This window comes from Aedes albopictus, chromosome 3, assembly GCF_035046485.1.
Source record: "Aedes albopictus strain Foshan chromosome 3, AalbF5, whole genome shotgun sequence".
NCBI classification, from domain to species: domain Eukaryota; kingdom Metazoa; phylum Arthropoda; class Insecta; order Diptera; family Culicidae; genus Aedes; species Aedes albopictus.
In genome coordinates, this window is record NC_085138.1 from 19,249,553 (window position 1) to 19,274,089 (window position 24,537).

Sequence of the window (24,537 nt, forward strand, 5' to 3'; positions counted from 1 at the left end):
AAGGCCACCTGTATCATCAGTGCAGCGATTATCTTAAGCTGAATCCGAAGGAACGCTACGAGAAAGTCAAGCAAGCTGGAGTCTGCTATAACTGCTTGAGGAAGGGACACGTCACTGCGCGCTGTTCGTCCAAGAAGTCATGCAAAGCCTGCTACAAACGACATCATTCTACTCTCCACATGAACACTACTCCCACCCACGGATGTAGTCGAGCAGATAACGGTTGCGGTACCAGCGGCATCAAACGAGGATTCCACGAAGCCCACTACGCCGAACAAGATCAGCGCTTCCTGTAACTCTACCAACAAAATACACTGTTGTGTACAGCACTTGTGAACATTCTCGACGACAGTGGCAAGGCCCAGCCGTGCCGCGTTCTGCTGGATTGTGGTTCACAAGTGAATCTACTGACGGAGAAATTGGCATCGCTGCTACGGGTGAAACGTCGGAGCGTGAACGTCGATGTCACGGGAGTGGATGGTTCTACGACCAGGGTTTCGGCCTTGGTACACGTCGACGTACAAGCTCGGGACAAGAAATACACAAACAACATTGAGTGTCTGGTGATCAATCGGATTACTGGAATCATACCTGCAAAGAACGTTGACATTTCTACGTGGCCGATACCGTCCGGGCTAAACCTCGCCGACCCGGAGTTTCACCGCTCTCAGCGGGTGGATATGTTGATTGTAGTCGGCCACTTCTTCGGTCTTCTGAATTCAGGTAAGGTTAAGCTCGCCGAAAGCCTGCCGTTTCTACAGGAGACAGTTTTTGGTTGGGTGGTCGGTGGCATCGCCGACGCTACAAGCTGGTAGTATGAAGTCACCCACTGCAACGTCGCGGTCCGTGAAGCAGATTTGAACGATCTTGTGGAAAGATTCTGGGAATCCGAGGCGGTACCCACCGCTTCCAGTCTGTCGTCTGAAGAGGCGGCATGCGAGCAGTTCTACGACCAGACCTACAGCCGGCTCCCGAACGGAAGATACATCGTCAAGTTGCCTTTTCGTGACAATGTGAGTCAACTCGGCGACTCGAAGCAGCACGCTCTACTACGATTCTCGTACTTCGAGAAGAAGCTGGCAGAAAACGCAGAACTTGGAGGCATATTGCGCTTTTATGGAGGAGTACAGGCAGCTTGGCCACTGTCGGGAAGTCGATCCGAACGAAGAAGAAGCTGGAGGATGCTACCTGCCCCACCACGCTATACTCAAACCAAGCTCGTCTACCACCAAGCTTCGAACCGTGTTTGACGCTTCGGCACAATCGAGTTCGGGTCTGTCTTTGAACGACACTCTGATGATCGGCCCTACTATCCAGGATTCGCTTATCGATATTGCTCTTCGATTTCGAACACATGCGTTTGTGTTCAAGGCGGACATCTCTAAGATGTACCGCATGATACTGGTGCATACTGACCACACAAAGTATCAACGTGTTTTTCGGAGAGCAGATCCCGCAGAGCCACTCAAGACACTCGAGCTTTTGACCTATGGGACGGCGACTGCGCCGTACTTGGCCACTCGCACGCTCAAGCAGTTGGCTCGTGATGGAGGGCACGGCCACCCTCGTGGAGCAGAAATACTGGAAAACGACTTCTATATCGACGACGCACTTTCGGGTGCTGATACCCTAGAGGAATTGATGCTGGCCCGTACTGAACTGGAAGAGCTACTGATGAAGGGAGGATTCGAGCTTCATAAGTGGTGCTCAAACTCTGCCAAATTTCTTGACACTGTACCAAAAGAGCGCCGAGAGAAGCGGATGTCATCCCGGGAAGAGGTGAATGGCAAACCAAAAACAAAAGAAAAGCAAATTTTATTGTCATAACTTATTTTGTCATTCATGAGTTCTTCATGAAGAGCTTAAAACAACATGTGAATAGCATAATATGATATCATATCAAAATATTCCATTCGCTTCTCATTTTAAAATTTGGAAGAATAACTACTGAATGCCTTATTTTGCTATCATAACAAATTTTGCAATTGGTGAGATATTGTTGACCTTTTGCGAGTTTGATGAACTCGCAGTTTTGGCACTTATCAAGAGCAACATAATGACAAAATTTGAATTTTGGTTATTCTAATGGTAAATTTTGATATTTGTTTGCAATTTGCAATTCTTCCAGGGATTCCTCCAGTAATATCTCCAGGAATTCCTGCAAGAATTCGTCAATGAACTATTTTATGGATTTCTCCACGGATTCCTTCTGCTATCTCTCTAGGGATTCACGCTGTAGTACCTTCACGGATTCCTTCAGGTATTCCTTCAGGGATTGCATCTGGAATTTCTGGGAATTATCCAGAACTTCCTCAAGCATTTCTTCCAAGGATTTCTTTACGAATACCTCTAGAGATTCCTCCAGGGATTTCCCCAGGGATTCCTTCACGGGTTCCTCCACGGAATTCCTCCTGAAATTTCTCCACGAATTCTACCAGGAATTCCTCCGCGGAATTCCTGGAAGAATTTTTCTCATAATTCCTCCAAGGATTCCTCCAGAGGAATTCTTCTAGAAACTCCTCCAAATGTCCCTCCAAAAATATCCTCAGGGATTCCTCCAGAAATTCCTTCTTGCATTCTTCCAGAAGCTTCTTCAGGAATTCCAATACGGAAACCTCCAGACATTTTTCCAAAGATACCTTCAGTAACGCCTCTAGGGATTCTTCCAGAAATTCTTTCAAGCATTCCGCCAGGGATTGTTCCTGGAACTTCTCCAGGGTTTCTTCCACGGATTCCTCCAGAGTTTACTCCAGGAATTCCTCCAGGAGTTCGTCAATGAACCCCTCCTGGAGTTCCTCCATAAATTTGTCCAGGAATTTCTCGAAATATGAAGCAGCCAATTACGATCACTATGGCAACGACGGCCAGGGGACGTTTATAGGGGAAAGCATAGAGAGGTTGCAGGGGCGTTTCAGTAGCAATTTGGAGAGTTTTAGTAGTGGAGATTGCGTGAGATTTTGGGGACATCGATTTTTTTTAACAGTTTTCTCGGTAGTCTGAGGGGGATCGAAGGCATTGCAAAGAGTCTCCGAGGATTTTCGACGGGTCTTGGAGGCATTACGGAGGCGTTTTCGGTGGTTTCGGAGCGTTTCAGGTGCGTTATCGGTTCCGAAGGAGTGTTAGGGAGATTGGGGAAGCATTTCTATTTGAAATGCCCCTGAAGTGCCTCTGGAACATCCATACCATTGAAGGGTATTGAAATGCCCTTGAAATTCCCCAGAAAACCCCTTTGATTTAAATTTCTGAAGCCCCCATGATACGACCCTAAACTGAAAAGCGTCGACACACCCCTGTAACCTTCGTGAAACGCCGTTGAAATCATGTTAATTCAAAATGCCCCTGAAATTCCTTGGAACGCCTAGAAAAAGCTTCGAAAATCTCTTGAAATCCGACCACACCCCGATCTCCCACCCATTTTTTTGAAATGCCTCTTTAATGCAAAACATGAATATGCATGAAGTAAAGAATGTAGAAGAGATGTAGAGAATGAGTTGTATATGCAGAGAAGAGAAAAACAGAAAGTAGATAGAAAGAAAAAAAGTAGGAACAAAGGGACGGGCCAGGGATTGAATGCAGGACCTTCTGTATTCGAATCAGAAGCGGTAGCCATTAGACCACCAAGCCCGTCATAAATGGATACTGTCTATGTGTTGATGCAATAGTACATGATTCACGAAATCTAGCGCATGAACAAAATCTCGTTTAATTTGAAGTAAAAAGGACCTGGGATCGAATCCCACTCTCAACAAATTCACAAAATATGGTTTCTTCCTTTGGAAGGGAAGTAAATCGTGGGTCCCGAGATGAACTAGCCTAGTACAGATAAAACAAATATTGTTAGTTAAAAGACAAAGTTTAAGTAGTAAAGTAAATTAGTTCCTAATTTTGCCTGCTCAATGCTTTGTTAGTATCCCATCAGCTGACAGTGTTTATACAAATTTGCACTTCCTTTGTATTCAAAGTTTAGTTTCTTATTGGCACTCACAGTGCCGTCCTCGGCTTAGGAACTGGGAAACGCACCAGATTTTGATTACAGGAAGTCATATTCGCCGGTACGACGAAGGAAATCCTCTTTTCGTTGAATTGTCGCAGCTCCCGCTGTGGTGAAGTACAACTTCAAAACAAATTAACAAGTGCAACGGGACTCTAGACGTACAGCTTTCGTAAGGAAACTTTCCATTATTTCTAAGAGCAGAGCTTGAGCTTAGAACGGGTAACAAAGAGAAAATCCTGTTTCGCATAGTGGACTTAGTATCGGTTGGCCGAGCAATGCCAAAAGCCAACAACGAGAATAATGGAGACTGATTTGTCACGGCCGGATGTTCAATTCCCAAGAACAAATAGGAACTGCATTTCCTGGAAATCTGCAATTAAAATTAAACTAATTGCAATGTATGTTCCGGTGTCGAAAATTTGTGGTAGACTAGTATTTGCGGTAGTTTCATTATGTAGAACTCAGTTTTGTGTTTGAAATTTCATATCCTCCTTTCATGTACACTGTACAGCATATGATTTGATTTAACCACACGTTGATTCGATCCTAACTATGCCCTTATCAAGGCTTCCATGAAAAATTTGTCTCTCAGAATTAGATCCTAGTAAATATTGATCTATGCCATAACCAGCAGAGTAAGTCATTAATTCACTTCGTCTGTCTACCATTTTCCTGTGAAACGATGATTTGTCTGGCACCGGTCTCGGTCGTACTCAACCGATTTACCATGGGTTGCATGTGGTTTTTGGTGTCTGCCAGTGCAGCTTATAACTGAATGCCAACATAATTATTTCCGAAAAGCGCTATTCCAAATTCTCAGTTTCCGTTTGGTTTCGACACGCTGCTTGACGATTAAGCACACTGAGACAGGTTTGTTACTACGTAGTTAAAGGGTTTTATGTGGTTCTCTGTACTATTCCCCGACTAGTATCATATGTCGGTTGAAGGGACCTGATTTAGCCATTACATATTACAGGAAAATTCCATTTGCTCAGATGAGTGGCAAAGGTAATATCAAACACCAATTTGTCGAATAATGCCCAACAGGCGTCTACGCAAAATCAATTAAGTAAAACAGGTCTACCGGAAATTTTCTCTCGATTTCTGCTCGGTGTTGAACATGAGCAACACGCAACTGAAATGGGAGTGTTTGCTAATGCCAGTACCAGTGATGTCAAGAGAAAAGATTAAGTTTTCAAAATCATGCATTAGAAACCGGCCACTAGAATTCGATATCTGACGGCACTATTCTCGTTCATCACACGTTGACAGTCCTCGTCAAATCATCCATTACGTTAGCATTGCTGAGCGAGCAGTGCTGCTTTTTTGTTGCCACAGTTTCATGGATAAACTCGAATAAACGGTTGACCTCGGGTCTGACGATGTGATTGTTGAAGCGCAAAAGAACATGGATCGGAACGATATGCGAAGGTTTTATGCAATTGTTCGTGGTACGTGGCAATACGCAGATAATTTTGCAACACAGTTTAACACAGTGATGAAAGTATCAGCTGAACATTGCTTGGATAATGGTGTCATTAGCTAAACAGAATGACAGCTGAATACTGATCAGAAGTATCTTTTGACCAGCCTGTTTATTTAAACTCCAAGTTACTCACTGAGTAATCAGCTTTTCAGCTTGAAAAAAAATTTCAACTTCTGATATGGAACCCACTTTTTTGAAAACGCACTATTTTACTCAAGTTCTACGAATTTGTTGGGCTTTCACGTTTGAGGCAGCCTTTATAAGTTTTTCATTTTTTTGCGACCCCATGAATTAAAGAAAAAATCAGCATTCGGAACCATCCTTTTTACTTAAATAATAAGGGAACAGTCTTTTTGATTCCTAAAATACAGAAAGTTTAACTTTGTGATTTCTTTCAAATATTTTTCGCTTTTAAATAAATTAAGCAAATAAAGATTATCTTAGAAATTTTATAAATTTTCCCATTTCCTGTCGCCCAGGGATTTCTTTAGAAATTCCTCTAGATATTTCTTCAGGAATAATTTTAGAAGATTCCTTCAAAAGTTCTTACAGGTTTTTTTTATAAATTTTCCAAAAACTCCTTCAGAAACTTCTACAGAGATTTGTTTAGAAATTTCTCCAAGGATTTCGGAAATTGCTTCAGGGCTGCTTGCAGAAAATCTTCTAAGCATTCACACGAAAAGTGATTAAGTGATTACATTAGAAATTCCTTCAGAAACTCAATTGGGGATTTCCCCACAAATTTTGAAAAGATTTTTTCAAGAAAATTATGCATTCAAACAGGGATTCTTTAAAAGTTTGATCAGTGATTCCTTCATAAATTCTTCAGGATATTTGTTAAGAGATTTCTTTAGTAGGATGTCTCCGATGTCTCCGATCAATGCTTATACATAAGGTTAAGGTGTTCAAGAACGAAAGATTAACATATCTTCTAAAAAAATATTTTGAGATTCCGCCAAGGAGATTAAAAAAGACCACTAAGAAACTCTAAAAACTCAAATCATCTTCTCGTAATGTTTTACCAATTTCTGATTTTTTCTTATGTTTCTGTATTTTTTTATGGACCTTTGCCTTGCTACACATATGTACATATATTAGACATATTAGGGTTGATCACCTTGTTTTTTTTTCAAACATTGATTTTTTGGCAAGCCCATTCTTTAAGGACTCTTTTAGAGAATGCTTCAAAGATTTCTTCCCGAAATTCTTCCATGGGATTTTCGGAATTCCTTAGTTAATTCCTCCAAAATTTTTGTCAAAGACTTCACGGAGAAAAATCAATCCAGTTTGAAACTACAAACACGTTTGTTGATTTCCAAACTAATGAAATAGTAGTTTCAACAAACAGTTCGTTTGTTCCAATGTTTGTTCCAAACCATTGGTTTTGGTTTGAAACAATCAGACTAATTAGCTGTTTCTACCACCCGAGTTTTGAACAATATTTGTAGTTTCATACCAATGATTTGTTGTTTTCAACTATAACAAGGTGTTTGAATTTACTAAAATATAGGTTGTTCCGCTGCAGGTAAACAAACTGTAGTCTTGGTTAGATGCAACCGGCTTGGCGGTTAAATCAAACTGACATTTTGCTTGGCGAAAAATCTACTGCCATTTTAGTTTGAAACAAATCAATTGATTGGGTTGTATTATTATCCATTTTCCCGCCTCACCGTCACAGCAAAGTTCTTGTTGTCCGTAAAGACAAAGGCATTGTTATTACAATGGTAATTCAGATTTCTTAAAAAAAAAAAATGCATTCAGTGAATACTATTTTAGAATTTGGAATTGTGCATAATGATCAATGCTTTTTCTCAGGTAAGTGAAACGATTTAAACATGATTTTTTTTTATCTGAATGTATGTTTTTAAATATTTCGTACACCAGATTACAATGGCTGATGCAACTGTTGGCGAGCATGGCTTTGCTTTTGCCAAATCTGCGACCGTCAGGATTTCCCAGAAACAGGCCCTTCCGTTGTGCATATCAACGTTATGATATCGGATATTTATCCTGGAAAATCAGCACCAGAACCACCGGGATAATCTAGGAGCAACATCATTAGTAGTGCAAAGATGCCCTAATCTACAAAGATTAACGATTTCTCCCATACACTGAAGTCACGGAACAGTGCGGTGGTCTAAGCACGGCATCGGAAACAAATACGAGAGATATAGCTACTGAGCTTCCCTATACCCGGCTGATTTTGGAACATGTTTGTTAACAATATAAATTAAGCTGAAAATTTAAAACAAAAGTATTTTTTCGATACTTTCTTATTCTTTTTTTAGTCATTTACTTTCAAGAAACAGCATTATTTTAAACGGCAACCCAGTTTGATAGCGATCAAAAACAAACCAAAATTCGTTTAAACAACCTGCTATTGTTTGTTGAAGTTACTGCCGAGGCGTTTGTTTTATGGCTGTTGAAACTAAACAACCGACGTACTAGTAATTTCAACTGGATATTGGTAGAATCTAATAAAAAAAAATCCCCGTAAAACAACCCAAAATATTAGTTAAAAACAACTACCATGGGTAGTTAAATCAAACAAATATTTTGTTTGGGCCAAATTTAAACCGAATATCCGGTTAAATCAAACCGAAGTTTGTTTGTATTTACTATTTATTATTCTCCGTGAATTCTTCAGAAATATACACAAGAATTCCTGCACAAATCATCTAATGATTTATTCAAAAACTTTCTGCAGGGATTGCTTTGAAAATTCTTCCATGGATTCCTTCAGACATTCAACAGGGTATTCCTCCAGAAATATCTCAAAGAACTCGTTTAGAAAATCTTGTACGGATCGCTTCAGGAACTCCTCCACGAATTTTCCAGAAATTCTTCCAGGGATACCTCCAAAAATGTTGTGAAATTTCGCAATTTCTCTAGACGAATTTCTGATTCCTTGGATATTTCAAGTGAAACTGTTTTGAATATAGAATAGAGAATTTTCTTCTAAGAGGCTTTCAGAAAGTTTTCCAGAGCTTTCTTCAGATGTTGGCTTTAAGATTCCTTCAAAAATTCCTCCAATTATTCTATTGGGTATTCCATAAATTTTTAAAAAATGTTCTCTAGGGGTTCTTTAAATAAGTTTTTCAAGAGTTCATGAACAACATCAGACATTCCTCAATGGATCCTTTAAGAATCCTTCCATGGATTTCCTCAAAGATTCATTCGTTGATTTATTTTTTATTTTTTTGTTTTTCATTAAGGCCTTCAAGGGTTCTCGTTAATCAAATCTTCCACAGATTTCTTCAGGTTCAGATATTTCGTCAGCGATTTCATAAACAAAAATAATTCTTTCGGGAATTCTTCTAAAATTCTAAAGATTTTTTCCAAAGTTTCTTTCAGAAACTCATCTAGAGATAAGAATTGAAAATTTTCCAAGAATCCCTTTAGTAAAACTCCTACGATTTCCTCCAAAATTTCTTTGAGGATTAGTAACCTGCATGGACTTTCTCAGACATTTCTACCCAAGTTCTTCCAGAAATCCTTCCGCAAAATGTTTCGAAAAATCTTCCACGACGGAATACGACAAAAAATCTGCAATGATGACTAATTAGAAATCAGAACTGAAATCCTCCTTCATAAATTTCTCACACGAATCTTTCGTACAATCTTCCAGATATGCCTTTAGAAGTTTCTTCAAAGAATCGTTTAGAAACCATGAGATCTTTCGAAATTGTTTTGCGGATCCATTAGAAAAATTTTCAGGGAATATTTTAGGAAATCTTTTTAGGATCCCTTGAAAAATTGACCCAGAAATGCATACATAAGAACTTCCAAGGATTTATCAGAAATTTCTCCTTTTTTCAGAAATTCCTGCGTGGTTTCTTTAAGATATTCGAGGGATTCCATCAGATATTCATGCAAGGGTTCCTCCCAGACTAAGTATTTTCTCAGAAATTTCACCAAGATTTCCTCCAAGGTACCTCTTGGAGTTTCTGCACGATATCTATCAGGAATTTATTGAGAATCCTTCTCAGTAATATTTCCTACGACTTTCGGTATTCTTTTAGAAATGTCTCAATATTTTTTTCTAGGGATATTTGCAGAGAAATTTCATCAAGGGATTTCTGCAGGAAGTCTTCTTAAAATATCAAGAGATTCTTTTGAGAATTCCAGCAGGGGTTTCCCATAGTGTTTCACCAAGCATTCCTCTAGGATAATCCTTTTTTGATTTCCTGAATAATTTACCTTAGATTCCTGCGAAAATTCTTCCAGAGATTTCTGAAGGAATTTGATTAGAATTTTCTATAGAAAATCCTTCAGAAATCCGTTTTGAAAGTTTTCCAAGAATTCCTTTTGGAATTTCATCCGAAATATCTTCAGAGACTCATTGAGCATGTCAAGGATTAGGAAAACTACATATTTAGGAGCTGAAAAAAGGATTCAACCTGCAATGCCCATTATGTGTTCAAATGAAGGCTGCTCTGAAATATTTGGAAAACTGTTTGTACAGCTTCAGATTGTTACATGGGATGCCCCTAGGATTTGCTAACGTTATTGATCTATTCGGCACTGTTTGTTGAGCAGTAGAGGAAGCTGAGGTTTTGTGGTGTAAGTGTTGATGTAGGGGTTGTAACCGTCGGTTCCAAATTTAACTTGTCGGCTCCACCGCAAGACCAAAATATCCTTTTCCCGAACCTAACACGCCCTTATCCCAAATTTGCCACTAAAACAAATGGAGTGAGCGGCACTCATGCAGGGACTTGAAGCATGAGAAAGTGCCTCTCCACTCTCACGGCCATCTGTCATGCTCGAGTGACAGCTCATATTCGAGCAGTTTGAACCGGTTCGTTTGTAAGGCTCCAACTCACAGGTGGCGCATAAGTAGCAGAGTACAGGAAGATTCCGATTTTTAAGACACGGAAATCAGATTTGCATTAGTATGTCAATCTTTGATTTCCTATAAATACGCTGGCATTCCACAATGCAGCTCTCTTTTTGCTGGTGATTCTTGAAAGAATTTGTAGTGCGCGCGTGTGTAGTGTTTTCGTCCAATGTGGAGGTTAGATTTGATAAACCTCGTGTGGTGTAGATGTTTTAATTTAGTGTTTTTTTCTCTTTTTATAATAGGATAAAGTTATAAACGTTTGTTAGTTCGACCTACTATCTGTGTTATTGTTAGTATGTTTAAAAATGTGTTAGTAACGGATAAATCATGCGAAAAGTATGTAAATTGTTAGTATGAGTTAGAAACTTATCCTATAACTAAATGTAAAACTGTTAGATCCATTGTCAGATCACACGCAAAACAATTGAAGATCAGCTAGTAGACAACAACAAAAACGTAAAAACAACAAGAAAAAGGTAACAAATATTGAAATTTAGTGAAAAGTGTCAGGTCGTAAGAAATGTGACGTCAGAGGGGTCTAATTTGTGGTTAGGTCCAAGGAATGGGCCTTTTTCTTTGCCTTCGAGCTTTTTCCCAGCAGACCGATTTTTTTCCCCGCCCCGATGGCAATAGCGGCGACAGACACCGACAAAACCAGCCAGAATCAACATCGGTGACCGTCCTCTTTGCCACCTTCGTGGTCCACCAACGACAGTGAAAGACCGCCAGACGTTCCCGAACGATAACAAAACCGCAAGTACAAACCCCCTAAAAGTGACGTCGTTTGAATAAAATGTAAGATTGTAGATAGGAGCCACAGTGGTAGCTTATTTTGAGAGCATAGCCCTGGGTTAATATGTTTCCATCACTCTTCCGCTTTGTCGGGCTCGAAAGGAGCCACCAAGCCTCGTCTTTCGGGAATTCACCAACTTTGTATTCATGTTGTATGCTTTTTGTACTTTCTGTATGTAATTTTCTATTTGTGAAACACTGGTGAGTAAGTGTAGTCTATAGTACTGGTCCTGCTGGTATGTTCGTCCTCTATGAGAGATGTGAGAGCCAAGTCACGATAAACGACCCTAAGATCCCTATCCCTGAGCCTCCGAGTTACAGGGTGGATCAGGTGTTGTTTTGGTGAAGATAATGTGTTTCTTGGAATGCTTGTAACTACGTTTCCCATGAAGTGAAAATGCGTATTGCAGATGCGAATTGGACTGTTTCCAGATTACGTACCAGTTTAGGTTGCGTAACTTTCAAACGCAAGCGAAAATCACTCAGTATAAATCTTTGATTCTTACGGTGGCCCACTGCAGTCGAGAAGCATGGACGTTAAAAGAGGTAGGCCGATAAGCTTTCGAAGTTTTTGAGCGCAAATGAAATACGATACACTTTAGCGAGCTGGACACAAGAGTGTTCTTCATGCTATCTGTTAAGAGTATTGATGTGCGTGGGTGGATACAGATGGGCCCTACAGAGACAGAAACATGATTGTTTACAAAAAGCAGATAGACCCTTTTCAAATGTTTCGCTAGATATATTCTGCAGGGAACCAGGTAGAGGTCGGTGAGTTCGTAAGTAATCGCGACCGCAATGGAGTGAAATAACTTAGTAGCTAACTAGCTATCAAGATATTATTCAAAACAATATTAAATTAGACAATCATAGTTTATAAAACGATGTAAATAACTCCTGAAGAAGACACCAATCGAGAGTGAAAACGTCGGAAAAATGATCGCTATAGTATGTTAAATGAAGAATACGTAGCCTAAAAACAGGAGGTAACCAGTCATTATGATACTGAATGCAGATTCATCAGTTTTCTTTATTATCAAAACCTCTTTCTTTTAATCTTTGTGGAAGTGGGTTGGAAGGACCTTTAGAAGAACAAGTTATTGCTGTATTAAAAATTATTTCCTTTCGAGAATTGCTGTTCGGATTAAAAATCTATCCTAGGCGCCCATCACTGAGTAAAAATCTCACTGTCAAACTGTATGTTAAAATCATCCAGGAGATATCTGAAGTGTAGGTTTTACGACTATCCTGAACGGGCTTGTTGAGAATTGGTAATTAGTTTGATTTGTGACTACGTTGTGCTGTTGGCTTTGGGGTTCACTTGGGAAAATATGCTACAATCGTATGTCTGTGCTAGGTTGGTGGAGCCCTTCAAAAGTTCCTCAAGCCAAAAGGGGATTTTTATGCTCTTATCAATTCCCGAGAAAACTTTACTTTTTTAATCCTGAAACTTCACCAATTATCGCAATCCCTACTAATCAAACACGTTTTGTATTCCTCGTCTCCCTTTCAGAGCATCATCTTCCGGGTGCAGCACCACCCGAACGTGCCGGACTTCACCCAGTGTGTGACGTTCGGGTTTTTCACAACGCCCGCCATGGAGACGGCCTACAATCTGTTCTGCGTGGTAGCGATGTACTTCATGCCGCTGATGGTCATCAGTGCGGCCTACACCGTAATCCTGTGCGAAATCTCCAACCGATCGCGGGAGAAAGGTAAGTTTGTGTAGCTAGGTACGGTGGGATTTTTTTCAACTGTTTGCTTTCACTGCACTGGTTAGACTAGAAATGAACTTTTCAATTAAAAGTTTTTCTGAAACTGAAGTACAACCCAACTTTTTTGTGTTCAAAGTGCTCCTACTGATTGCATATATCTGGCTGCTATTCCGTGATTAAAACGGAATCAGTTAAAATGCACAATGATGCACCACCGCTAAATTATTTTAACGGATAGTTAAGGTGCTTGTTCTATTTTGCGCTACATAACATCAAGAATAAAGGGTGAGTCGATAATTATTGTGCCATTTTCAAACTAACGTAACTTTTTTCCTACTTCAACAAAATCAACCAAATTTTCAACAGTTTCTCCTTATAGTCTATTGTTAACATCCAGGGTGTTAGGTTCCTGAGTGCAAACTTTTTAAAGGGTGATAGAGGACCATAAATGGAGAAAAAAATTGTTCTGCGCATATGGTCAAATCTCAACCGTTACGTAGTTATTGAACTTCCCATGTTTATGACTCTTATTGCCTTAACTGGGAATATCTTAATAGCAACAAAACGATCAGAGATAGAAGTTTGGTGTCAAAGAACGAATTGTAGAGTGTAACAGGGGCCACAACTTTGCCAAAGAAAGAATTTTAATTTATTACACATGTTTCAAAGATAATTGACAAAAACCAATAAAACTACACTATTTTTAGCTATTTTTCTCTAGAAAACTTAGTTATTTAACTAAACCAATCGATTCAAAGATGCTATTTGTTAGAAAATTCAGTAATCTTTCGAATAAGGGTAAAAAACTTCGATAAGTTTGACCATTTTCAAGTTATTGCCAGTTAAGGCAATAAGAGTCATAAACATGGGAAGTTCAATAACTACGTAACGGTTGAGATTTGACCATATGCGTAGAACATTTTTTTTCTCCATTTATGGTCCTCTATCACCCTCTAAAAAGTTTGCACTCAGGAACCTAACACCCTGGATGTTAACAAAAACATAGAAAAGTAACAGTGCTCGTGATTTGTCATAAGAGAAGGTGGTGTGCGTATGTTTTGGTATCCGCATACAATGAGTAACACACACTACCGCATGAAGGTTGAACTTTCATCCGCAGATAGCGCTTCGGTAGTGTCCCCCCGAGCATCAGTGGAGTGGGCATTCTTGATATTCTTATTCTTTGAAGATATGGTATACTGACGACGATCTATGAGCGATTTTATAATTTTTGCGCGATAATCTACGGCGAAACACGCAATATGTTTTTCTTCAAAGTCACACAAGTTTTCTGAACTAACCGTTTGTTTAAAACGTTTCGTTTACAAAATAATTGAAAAACCTCAATTTAGCTATTTTTATCGAAATGGAAGTTTTCCCCAGAAATGTTTTCTCTTTTCCCTGATTAATATTAATATTAATAATCAGCTAAAATTTGAGATTAATCACTCCTTTAAATTTGAGCATTTTGTATGAAAAATAACAAATGCACACTTCCCAAGTAACACAACTAGTTATAAAACAGTTTATATTCCACTTTTAATACATAACCTTCTGCATTTTTCCTGTAATATAAACTTTATTTGAGACACTTGAATAATCAAAACAGCGCAAAAAATGGCGGCTTCTAAAACATCTTTCAAGTTGTATTACATATATTGTAATACTCTTATGGTACTGATATTTTCAGTTCGTTCAAATGTTATAGACTAATGCGGGTATTTATCAATTGAAAAACAGTTAAAAATACGCGTTTCATACAAGAACATCCATGTGGTCGAAAATAAGCAGTTTTTTAATATATAACTTGCAGAAACCAGTTATATAACATATTAATAGCAAAATTTTAAATCAAGCTATTTGAAGAAGAAATCACTTGGAAAAAACATAAATATAACAAACATAAAGAGACATCCCCAACTGTCATGGAAAATGACAGCTGAAACATATTTAATAAAAAAAAATAATAATGATGCGAAGAGTTTCTTCAATCTAAATATGTACCAACAACCGATTGCAGAATTCCATAATTGGAAATTATTCTACTTTGAATGACAAATTATGAAAACAGTCATGCATAGTAATGATCTATTGCACCTGCGGTTTAAGATTTATGGTGAAACATTTGATTGTACAATAACAAACGCGCTTCAGAGTTGAGTTGAAAATGAAATAAAAATTGACCAAATTCTTAAATTTTTGGGGTATTTTTTAATCAACGCAAAGCAACAACATGGCAGACGACTTTTCAAGAAGCTCACAGTACCGTTAAAGAGTTTTACGAACAACTTTAAAATCATTCATAACTGCAACCGATTAATACAGATAATGTTAATTACGGCTCCAAAGAAATTCGATTGCATGGTAAACCAAAAACATTTATTTTTTAGAATGGCCCTGCACTAGAATTTCACAGCAAAGTAAATGTTCTTTATTGTACTTACATAATTATTCAATTATTCATAATTTGAGCCGGTACTGTACTCTAAACTACTTTGCGAACCACCCCGAAAGAAAAATTGATGATAACTTTTAAAATACGCCTAGAAAACATATTTAGGACATATTCTCAAATAGGTTGTAATACCATATTGTGGCAATCATTCAAACGCCAATATAACTAAATAACAACTTATGTTATGCGACAAAAAAAAACATCCAAACGTCAAACTTGTTTTTGATATTCGTCTCATTTTTGCCGACTGAAGTGAAATTTGACTAAACAATATTTAGTCAAAATATTGTATATTAAAAGGGCAAATTAGTGTCTTCCGGTTGAAACTTATTTAGTTGCATGACATCAGGTAAGGTAGACTTCCGCAGTGCAATTTAACTTCGAGAACCAAGCATCTTGTTTTCCATTGAAGTGAAGTGATGAACATTCTGACTCATTTTATCGATTTGGTAATCTTAAAAAAATAGTTTTATTCATATCTTGATGATTTCCCATAATGTGTTGGATCAGAACTATACGTCGTATTTTAAGTTATGCAGACCCTGAAATATTCAAAAGTAAAATTAAATTTTGAGAAGCGGAATGGTGCTACGTAGTGATATGTAAACATTGAATATATACGAATTTAGATTAACTGGATGTGTTTACAGCTCTAATCTATCTATACCCGACCAGAAGCACCTAACAAGATACTAACAAAATTATAACAACCGTTGTTAGAAATAACATAATTTGATATAATTTTGTTGTAAGGATTCTCATATTTCAATGACCATAACAAAATTGTAACAAAATTTGTTATTATTGAAGAAACAAAACTAAAACAAAACTTGTATTATTTATTCAAACAGGTATGTAACAAAATTTGTTATATTATGCGTATTAAAATAATTACCTATAACATAAATTCGTAACAGATTTATAATAATATTTGCTATGATTTTTGTAACAAAATAATTTCTAAATTTGCTTGATTTTTTGTATTGACGCAAACAAGTTTGATAATTTTTGTAATATTGACCACTCGAGAGAAAAGAGCGTGCGCCGAGATGAACCAGCCCAGGGCTGAAAATCTCGTGAATAAAGATAATAATAATAATAATAATAATAAGAAAAGAGCGTTCTTTAGTAGAAATTAAAGGACCGGCGGAAAAAAGGCTAACAGGAAAGAAATATCTTCTCTAATGAACTACGCGTAACTTCAAAACTGTGGGAAAGCCGCGTAGAGAAAGTCGTGTAAAAGTGAAACCACTATATAGCGAATCTGCGCGAAATCGGTATACGACAAAACTTTAATATCTCAGTTTCGGGCGAAACTTAGCTAACGTATTCAGCATAACAATTGTATAAGTGTTGAGGCGTGAGAAAAGATCGTTTGGTTTCTAGAGTAACTTTTGAGAAGTATTCATGTTTTGACATGAATGTTCTTAAAAAACTGTAACTCGGAAACCATTCATATTAGGGAAAAAATGGTAAGGAAACCAATTGGCTTTGTACCAAATAATCATGGAATTTGTTTATTCTGCCTATTTTACTTCGACCTTACACGGAGCCGCCAAACTACCCAAAATTGAGTTCTTTTGACGCAATCCCATAGTTCGGCCCAATAAGCCAAATTTGAGTAAATCGATTAAACTCTCACTAGGTAAATTGCCTTCACCTCCAGCAAAAACATTTACTTAAGAGTAGGTAAATTCAACCCAAGACTCCAACCCCCCCCCCCCTCATTCAACCCAAATTTGAGTAAACCTGCATTTACCCAAAATTGGCTTATTGGGCTCAAGGACCCCCGTTGGGTAGATGCATCTCTGTTTGTTTTTGACAACATCGGTGAGGGAAAGAGGGAAAACAACCTAATTTTGGGTAACTAGTTTATTCGATATACTCAGCTTTGAGTAAAATCGACCCAAAAATTAGGTAGTTTGATTTCTCCGTGTAGGGAGCATCCATTAACCTTTCAGGACTCGCGCCAGTTTGATCCTGAAACTGCACCGTGCTCGCGCCGTATACGACGAGCGAGGTTTTCTGGTGTTGTACTTTTTCCACCGGCGCGCATCCTGAAGGATTAAGTACGCAACGCTAAAATTGTAAGTTTTCAACCCTCCCTACCTCCTCCAAACGTGACAATATACTTAATGGATGACCGCTAATGTGATGGATTTAATTTCACTGCTTAAAATAAAATAAAATTTTGAACATAACTAAATTATATCTAAAGTTGTTATCATATCTGCATATGATATAATTATGATCGATTAAAACAAAATCTCTCACGACAAATCAAGTCTTTTATGTGTCAACGAGCCCAGTGTGACGTCATACTACCGCTCGCGTGTACGTCTGACATACAAGGATTTGAATGACGAAACTGGCAATATGTAGAACCAGTAAAGCTTCTATTACCACCCTCTCCAAGAGCCGTGATGGCCTCATTGGTAGAGGCGCCAGATTTCTACCGATAGAAGGCGTCTTGGTTCAAATCCCGTTCGGATCCGAAAATTTTATAACGTTCTTGAAACTATTTTTTTATGTTACTTCCTTTTTCTAAAAATAGAATGACACACTTAAAAATATTTACCCAAAAAATGAGTAAAAAAATTAGTTTTTACCCTAATAGGTGTCAAAGGAATTATAACACAATTTGCTACAATTTTGTTAAATTCTATCATATTTCATGGAACAAGCTTTGTAATATTTGTGTTATGATCATAACACAAGTTATTACATTTTTGTTATTTTCAGTGGGAAATTTGTTAGAATTTTTGTTATTTTAACTACTAACGGTACATGTTTTATAACAACCCTTGTTATAAAAATTTATTGTAACAAAATAACACAGCTTGTTATAATTTTGTAATGTCCATCTAGTCGGGTATATATAAAAATGTAGTGGCATACGTGGGACCGCGCATAACTTGCGAACCGAGGGTCCGATTTGGGTCATCTTAGTTTTGTTCTGTTAGTTTTCACCCAAGGAAGGTTTATGTGCCATAAAACATGGACAAATTGAGAGTTTTTGAAAATCCATTCTTCATACATTTTGAACGGGGACTTGGACTTCGCTAAACACTTGAAACGTCAAAAAACGCAGTATGCAAGACAAAGTTTGCCGGAGTCAGCTAGTTAAGTTGTATAATTGTGCGATAATAGTATTGCGGGCATGATAAAATCGCAGATATTTTTTGACTGTTTGTTATCGATCAACTTGAAAAAAAAAAATGCTTGGCTATAACACTGGATGTTTTCCGATTCGTTTATAATACAATTATATGACAACTTTTTTGATTATTATTCCTCAAGATGTTTTCTGTGTTACAGTCATGACTCGCTGGTTGGGGGTTTAATAGTTGGGTGACTTTTTAGTTGGGCCTCCGTTAGTTGGGTGATCAGCCAACTAAAAAGCACCTGGATGTCAAAATCAAACGTCAAACTGAAAATGACAACCAATCTTCAATTCCTCCGAGGGGTAAGTCAATGATTTTTGAGTTCAAAGTCTTTGTCGATTACCGGAAAACATTTTCATTTCATATTTATTTTCAATAAAAGCAAATTACATTAAAAAAAATGCAGTGATAGTTCGTAAAATGTTCAAAAAATCAAACATTTTGTCTCTTCCATTCGTTTTCGATCAGTTTGCTGCGCAATGATTTGAGTCGTGTCACTTCTGAAACATCATCCTCGACATATTCGATGACGTTGTCAAGCGACTGTAGCGCAGAGCGAAAATCTGGCTTGACTGGAGGTTCCCCTGTTGCTGGAGCCTCAAAAGTCAATGAACCACCAGAAACATTTTCGTCGGTATCATCCAGCCACTCTGCTTCATACGCTGCATTTCCGAAACCTTGAAGCACTCCCACGATGATTTCTTCATCGGTGTATACCTGGCTGGTTCCGCTTAACAAGTTGCCATCAGAATCCACCACTTCGTCGTTGAGCCAGCGATTCACATCATCTTCATCGGTATGCGTTCCAACCAGCTTATCGGCTGCTGCGACGAGTGCTTTTATGTCATTGGGATCGTCTTTACACACACCTGGTGTAAAATCTGGATCATCAGCGAAATCAAATCCTGGAAACTCGTCAATCAGCTTGTTCCATGAATTTCTGATGGTAGAACAACTGATTTCGTCCCAAGAAGAAGCCAACCAATCGATACTCATTTTCAATGAAATGTTTTTCAACCGTTGGTCGAAGGACAAGTGTTCGTCTTCAAGAACCAGTTTCAGCATGAGTTTTCGCTTATAGCGTCTCTTTATTGCACTTATTACTCCCTGGTCCATTGGTTGGCATTCACTGGTAACGTTGGGTGGAAGAAAAAGTACTTGAATAAGACCATCGTCGCTCATTAATTCGCAACCGTCATGGTGCGCCGAACAGTTGTCAAGCACCAGTAGAGCCTTCGGCTCCATATTCCTCTCCCTACAAAATTTTCGCACAATTGGCACAAATTCATCTTCGAACCACTTCCGAAACAGAACGCGTGTCATACACGCTTTTTTTTGAGAAATAGTACGAAACCGGTAAACCTTTGTCGGCTCCGCGGGGGAGATCTCGTGGGTTTTCCGATGTCCCAATAAACATCAGTTTTAGTTTAAGAGAGCCATCATAGTTAGAACATGGTATAAAGGTATACCGTGTTTTGTTAAGCTTCCGCCCCGAAGCAGCTTTCTCATCCCACAACACCACTGTTTTAGATGCAATCAGCTTAACAAAAATTGCCGACTCGTCTGCATTGAACAGTTGTGATCCGCTGATACCCATGTCGAGTATTTTTTGCATTAATACTGGCTTGAACTTGGCATAAGCATCAAGGTCAGCAGAAGCTTTTTCCCCCGCAGTTATCACCATTCGCAGACCGTGGCGTTCTTTGAACCGTTGAACCCAACCTTTTGAAGCAAGAAATGATTGATCACAGTAGCATCCATGCTTTTGGAACTCTTTGAATAGAGACTCTCCTTTGGCCCGCAAAATATCCGCCGGAACAATGATGTTGGCTTCCCGCTGCTGCAATATCCAAATAAAAAGTGCTTCCTCCATCAGCGGATAATGCTGCTCCTTTAGCGTTTTCCGATGCTTTAGCCCGTGTTCTCTATGCTTCTCTACTGCCAGTTGTATCGCCGCCTTATTCTGAAGAAATCTGCCCACCGAGGATTCCCCAACTCCCCATTTTTTAGCGATCTGCTTACGGGACGTTACTCCAGCTTCCGCTTCTTCGGCGATCTTCAGTTTGTCGACCAGTGAAAGCGTTGTGTGTTTCCGTTTTGATCCGGAAGCCTGTCCAACCATCTCCATTTTCACCGACTGAAAATAGGAGTAGATAATTATCGCATATGTTGTAATCTCGGTTGTAATAATAATACGTACCAATATGTACAAAAATGTATAAAACAAACTAAAAAATAAACACGATTTCACTTTTTGCTTCCAACTCGAACGCGACCAAAACAAAGAATGCGAACACCCCTCCAGGATTTTTTTACTCCTGTCACTTCACCCAACCAGCGATTCAGATTCGTTGGTTGGGTCGAGGTTGTCGCTCAACGAGCGGGTTTCGACTGTACTTGGGTTTATTCTGTCCAGTACTGTACTTCTTGAGGAGAGGCAGTCTAAGTTCCAGTGATATCGTAGAGCTTGGTAAAAGAAAAGAAGAAAAAAGAAGTACAGGGGATGATCGGGACAGGCAAAATTTTCACTTTCCAAAAAAATTTCAACTAGCTGTAGCTTTTTGAAAAGTGCATCAAATATTCTCAAATTGTAACTGTAAGTTCATCAGTAAGTTATGTATCAGTGGTCCAAATTTGGAAAAGATCGGACCATTCTTCACTAAGTAATAAAGATTCTTGAAAAAGGTAAAATTATCCGATAGCCAACTTTGAGCTGTTATATCTCCGGATTCAATGAACCGAATGAAATGAAATTTTGACCATTTATGACTTATATATTGAGCTATGAAAAACCATTGACTTTACTTAATATTCTTAACACGGAAGAAAATTATAACGATTAGATTATTTTTCAAATAAAACACCAAATTATCCAAAACATCAACGTCGTTTCAAAATTCAAGATGCAAATTACAGTTCATTTAATTTCTTCCTAATTGACTTAAACATACATGCGTTTTGAAGGAAAGTAACAACATAGCCGCCAATAAATTGAAAAAGTTATGAAATGCATATTAATTGACGAATTTACTAAAAAATCGTGAATATAATAAAATTGCTATAACCAGAGATGCGACCATTCATTTGCAAAGATTTACATTCACTTGCTATTATCTCAATTCAGAAGCATGCTATCGAAAAACAATGTATGGATGAATTTTACCTTGTAGTTTTATCTGAAAGTTTGCCGAATAACATTGGGGTCGCACACGCATACCAAAGTTGTGAGCGAGCTGTGAAGTCAACTCTCCACAGCGTGAATGTAATTTACATTCACCGCGTGGAGAGTTGCCTTCATATTCATAGCTCTCCAAATAACCACACTGCTGAAGCCTTATTACATGCAGATATACGGTGTATTTAGTGCAATCATTACTTTACATGCAAACTTAAGGTTGATTTAAAGTGGAAGTGGACAATTATAGAATCAATTTAAGATTATGCTGGTATAATCTTGAAGCAGTCGCATAATTGCCCATTTCCACTTTAAATCAACTTTAAGTTTGCATGTACAGTAATGATTGCACTAAATACACCGTATATCTGCATGCAATAAGGCTTCAGCACCGTGGTTACTTGGGTCGCTCACGACTTTGGTACACGTTTGCGACCCCAATGTTATTCGGCAAACTTTCAGATAAAACTACAAGGTAAAATTCATCCATACATTGTTTTTCGATAGCATGCTTCTGAATTGAGATAATAGCAAGTGAATGTAAATCTTTGCAAATGAATGGTCGCACCCTTGGCTATAACTTTTCTGTTGTTAACAATTTAAAGTTAAGTCAAATGTTTTACAGAGATCATTATATAAGTCATGAATGGTCAAAATTTCATTGCAATCGGTTTATTGAATCCCGAGATATAACGGCTCAAAGTTGGCTATCGGATAATTTTCAGTAAAAATTTGAGAACATTTGATGCACTTTTTGAAAAGTTACAGCTAGTAGAACATTTTTTGAAAAGTGAAAATTTTGCCTGTCCCGATCATTTTGTCTATCCCCTGTATGTTATCGAGGCGATGGATCATTTTCCTATTATGGATCGAAGTCTGAAAATCTGGAATTTCTAAATTATGGCTAATCAGTCATTTCCTACTCCGAGTAGGTACATGGGAGTAGAGTGTTCAAAGTAGATAATGAAATCCAGTTATAGGAATGTGCCAAACAGTCAGTTGACGTTGAGAAGCCGAAGATACCAGTCGTACTATTTAACCTCTCTGTGTCGGAAAGTTCTTTCTATATCTCTATTGAAAGTAGAACTACAGTTTCCAGAAAGGAACTTTTTCTAGCGCTACGCCCCGCTGTGGAAAAACCCGTGTTACACGTGTAACGTAACAACGAATGCTACGCTTCGTAACTATTACGTCTCGAAGTGAGCCTGATACCAAAGTACAGCCGGGTCTCCTATTAGACGCTGCCACCCACTTTACGCCCAACGTGGCGTAAAGGCCCAGGCTGTCTTCTAACCAATTTTTTTCTTTTTTTGTATGTGATGCGGTGGGCGTAAAGTGGGTGGCAGAGTCCAAGAGGAGACTCGACTGTATTATTCCTCAGAACTGCGATTCCGTACATGATTCCTAAGGGGCTGTTAACCCTTGAGCAGTCGCGTCTTTGGCCACCCTCAGCGACACCGCGCACTGTGTATCATAGACGAGCTCATGGTGCGTGTACTCATTACACAACGTGACCGCTCCCGGGCTAATAAACCACGTAGACCAGTCACATCAGACCCCTCCCGTTTCTCCCTCGTACACTTTGGTCCATACACAAATATTCCAATTTGCATGAATTATAGACTGGCCAGAACCTCCTCCCCTTTCGCTCAAAAGAGTCTATATGAATGATTCCTAATACTGTATCCTTATTTGACGGTGCAGCGAAAAGACTTCAGTGCATAAGTGACGAACCCTGCAGTTCGAAGATACAGTGAAGTTGAAAAACCATGCGTCTCCATTGAAACAGTAAAAAAACAACGTTTAGGTAAGTCAAGCTAGGCTATGTAACGCCTATGCCCCTATGTTCAAGAAAAAATTTCAGAGCGATCACCACTTCGCCACCACTTCATGACAGGGAAAGATGGAGTAAGCCTACCAACAGTGCCATTTTAGCTGCTTTTCTGCTCGAGTCTGCATCGGACGCAGCAGCAGATCGGTCTCGAACTACCTAACCGGTGTCGTACAATTACCCTATTGTTAGGCGGTGCCGCGTTTCGATCACGGTTTTTATTGTTAGCAAGCCATCCGTGTGGCTTTCGTTGAAGCAAAACCACACACATCTTCATTCGACAATGGAAGTTATGTACAACACTCTTCGGAGGCATTTCAGGAGGTTTCCGGAGGATTTTCAGCCGGTTTGAGTGGCGTTATTGATGTGTTTTATGGGATTTCTAGTGGTCTTAGGAGATTAACAGATGGATCGAGGAAGTTTCAGAAGGTTTTTGGGGGTAATTTTGGAAGTTCTGGAGTATTTTCAGCGAGTTACAGAGGCATTACATGTGACTTCATGGACATTTTCGTGAATTAAAGAAGGTCTCAGGTGCTTTATAGGAGGTCCGAGGGAATTTCAGGAGTTTAAAAGGAGTACAAGAACGTTCAAGGCTTCCTGTAGTGCCCTGCAGCCTCCTGTAACGTCTCTGTCTGAATGTTCCTTTAATGCCCTGAAATCCTCTGTAACACTCCCGAAACACCTTGTTGTAACGCTCGTAAATTTCGCTAAAAATCTTCTGAAATTTCCTCTAATGTCCCCGTAATTCCCCAAAAAAAACCTTTAAGGAAGTAGCGATAATACAAAGGTTATCATCAATTATCTTCACAAACCTTGGATTCCAAAATGGCGTAGGTATAGGCTTCTGCCACAGACAAACAGACGTAACACCTTCAACGATTTTCATGGAAATCCATCGCCCAGTTCACACTACCATCACCAAAATTGCACGAATCACTGTGTTATGCAATATCGTCAACAGAAGGCGCTAGTGTAAAACGTCAAACGCATAGAAAAACGATGCGCGCGCCTCTGGTTGTGAAAGCCACAACTATGAAAATTTAAAATGATCGTTAAAAGCGTGGTCGATGGAAATTTTGCAAGTG

General features: G+C 38.7%; 1 protein-coding gene and 1 pseudogene across 1 annotated transcript in view; one reads left to right on the forward strand and one right to left on the reverse strand.

The window, feature by feature from the left end:
- The window catches only part of LOC109428047 (adipokinetic hormone/corazonin-related peptide receptor variant I), a 142,657-nt gene that overhangs the window by 107,687 nt on the left and 10,433 nt on the right, over positions 1–24,537 (forward strand). Inside the window, exon 4 of the mRNA XM_062857179.1 lies at positions 12,626–12,827. Within this exon, the coding sequence (XP_062713163.1) occupies positions 12,626–12,827 (202 nt within the window). The remainder of the gene's footprint in view (positions 1–12,625; positions 12,828–24,537) is intronic.
- LOC134290083 (tigger transposable element-derived protein 2-like) lies at positions 18,488–20,681 on the reverse strand (annotated as a pseudogene).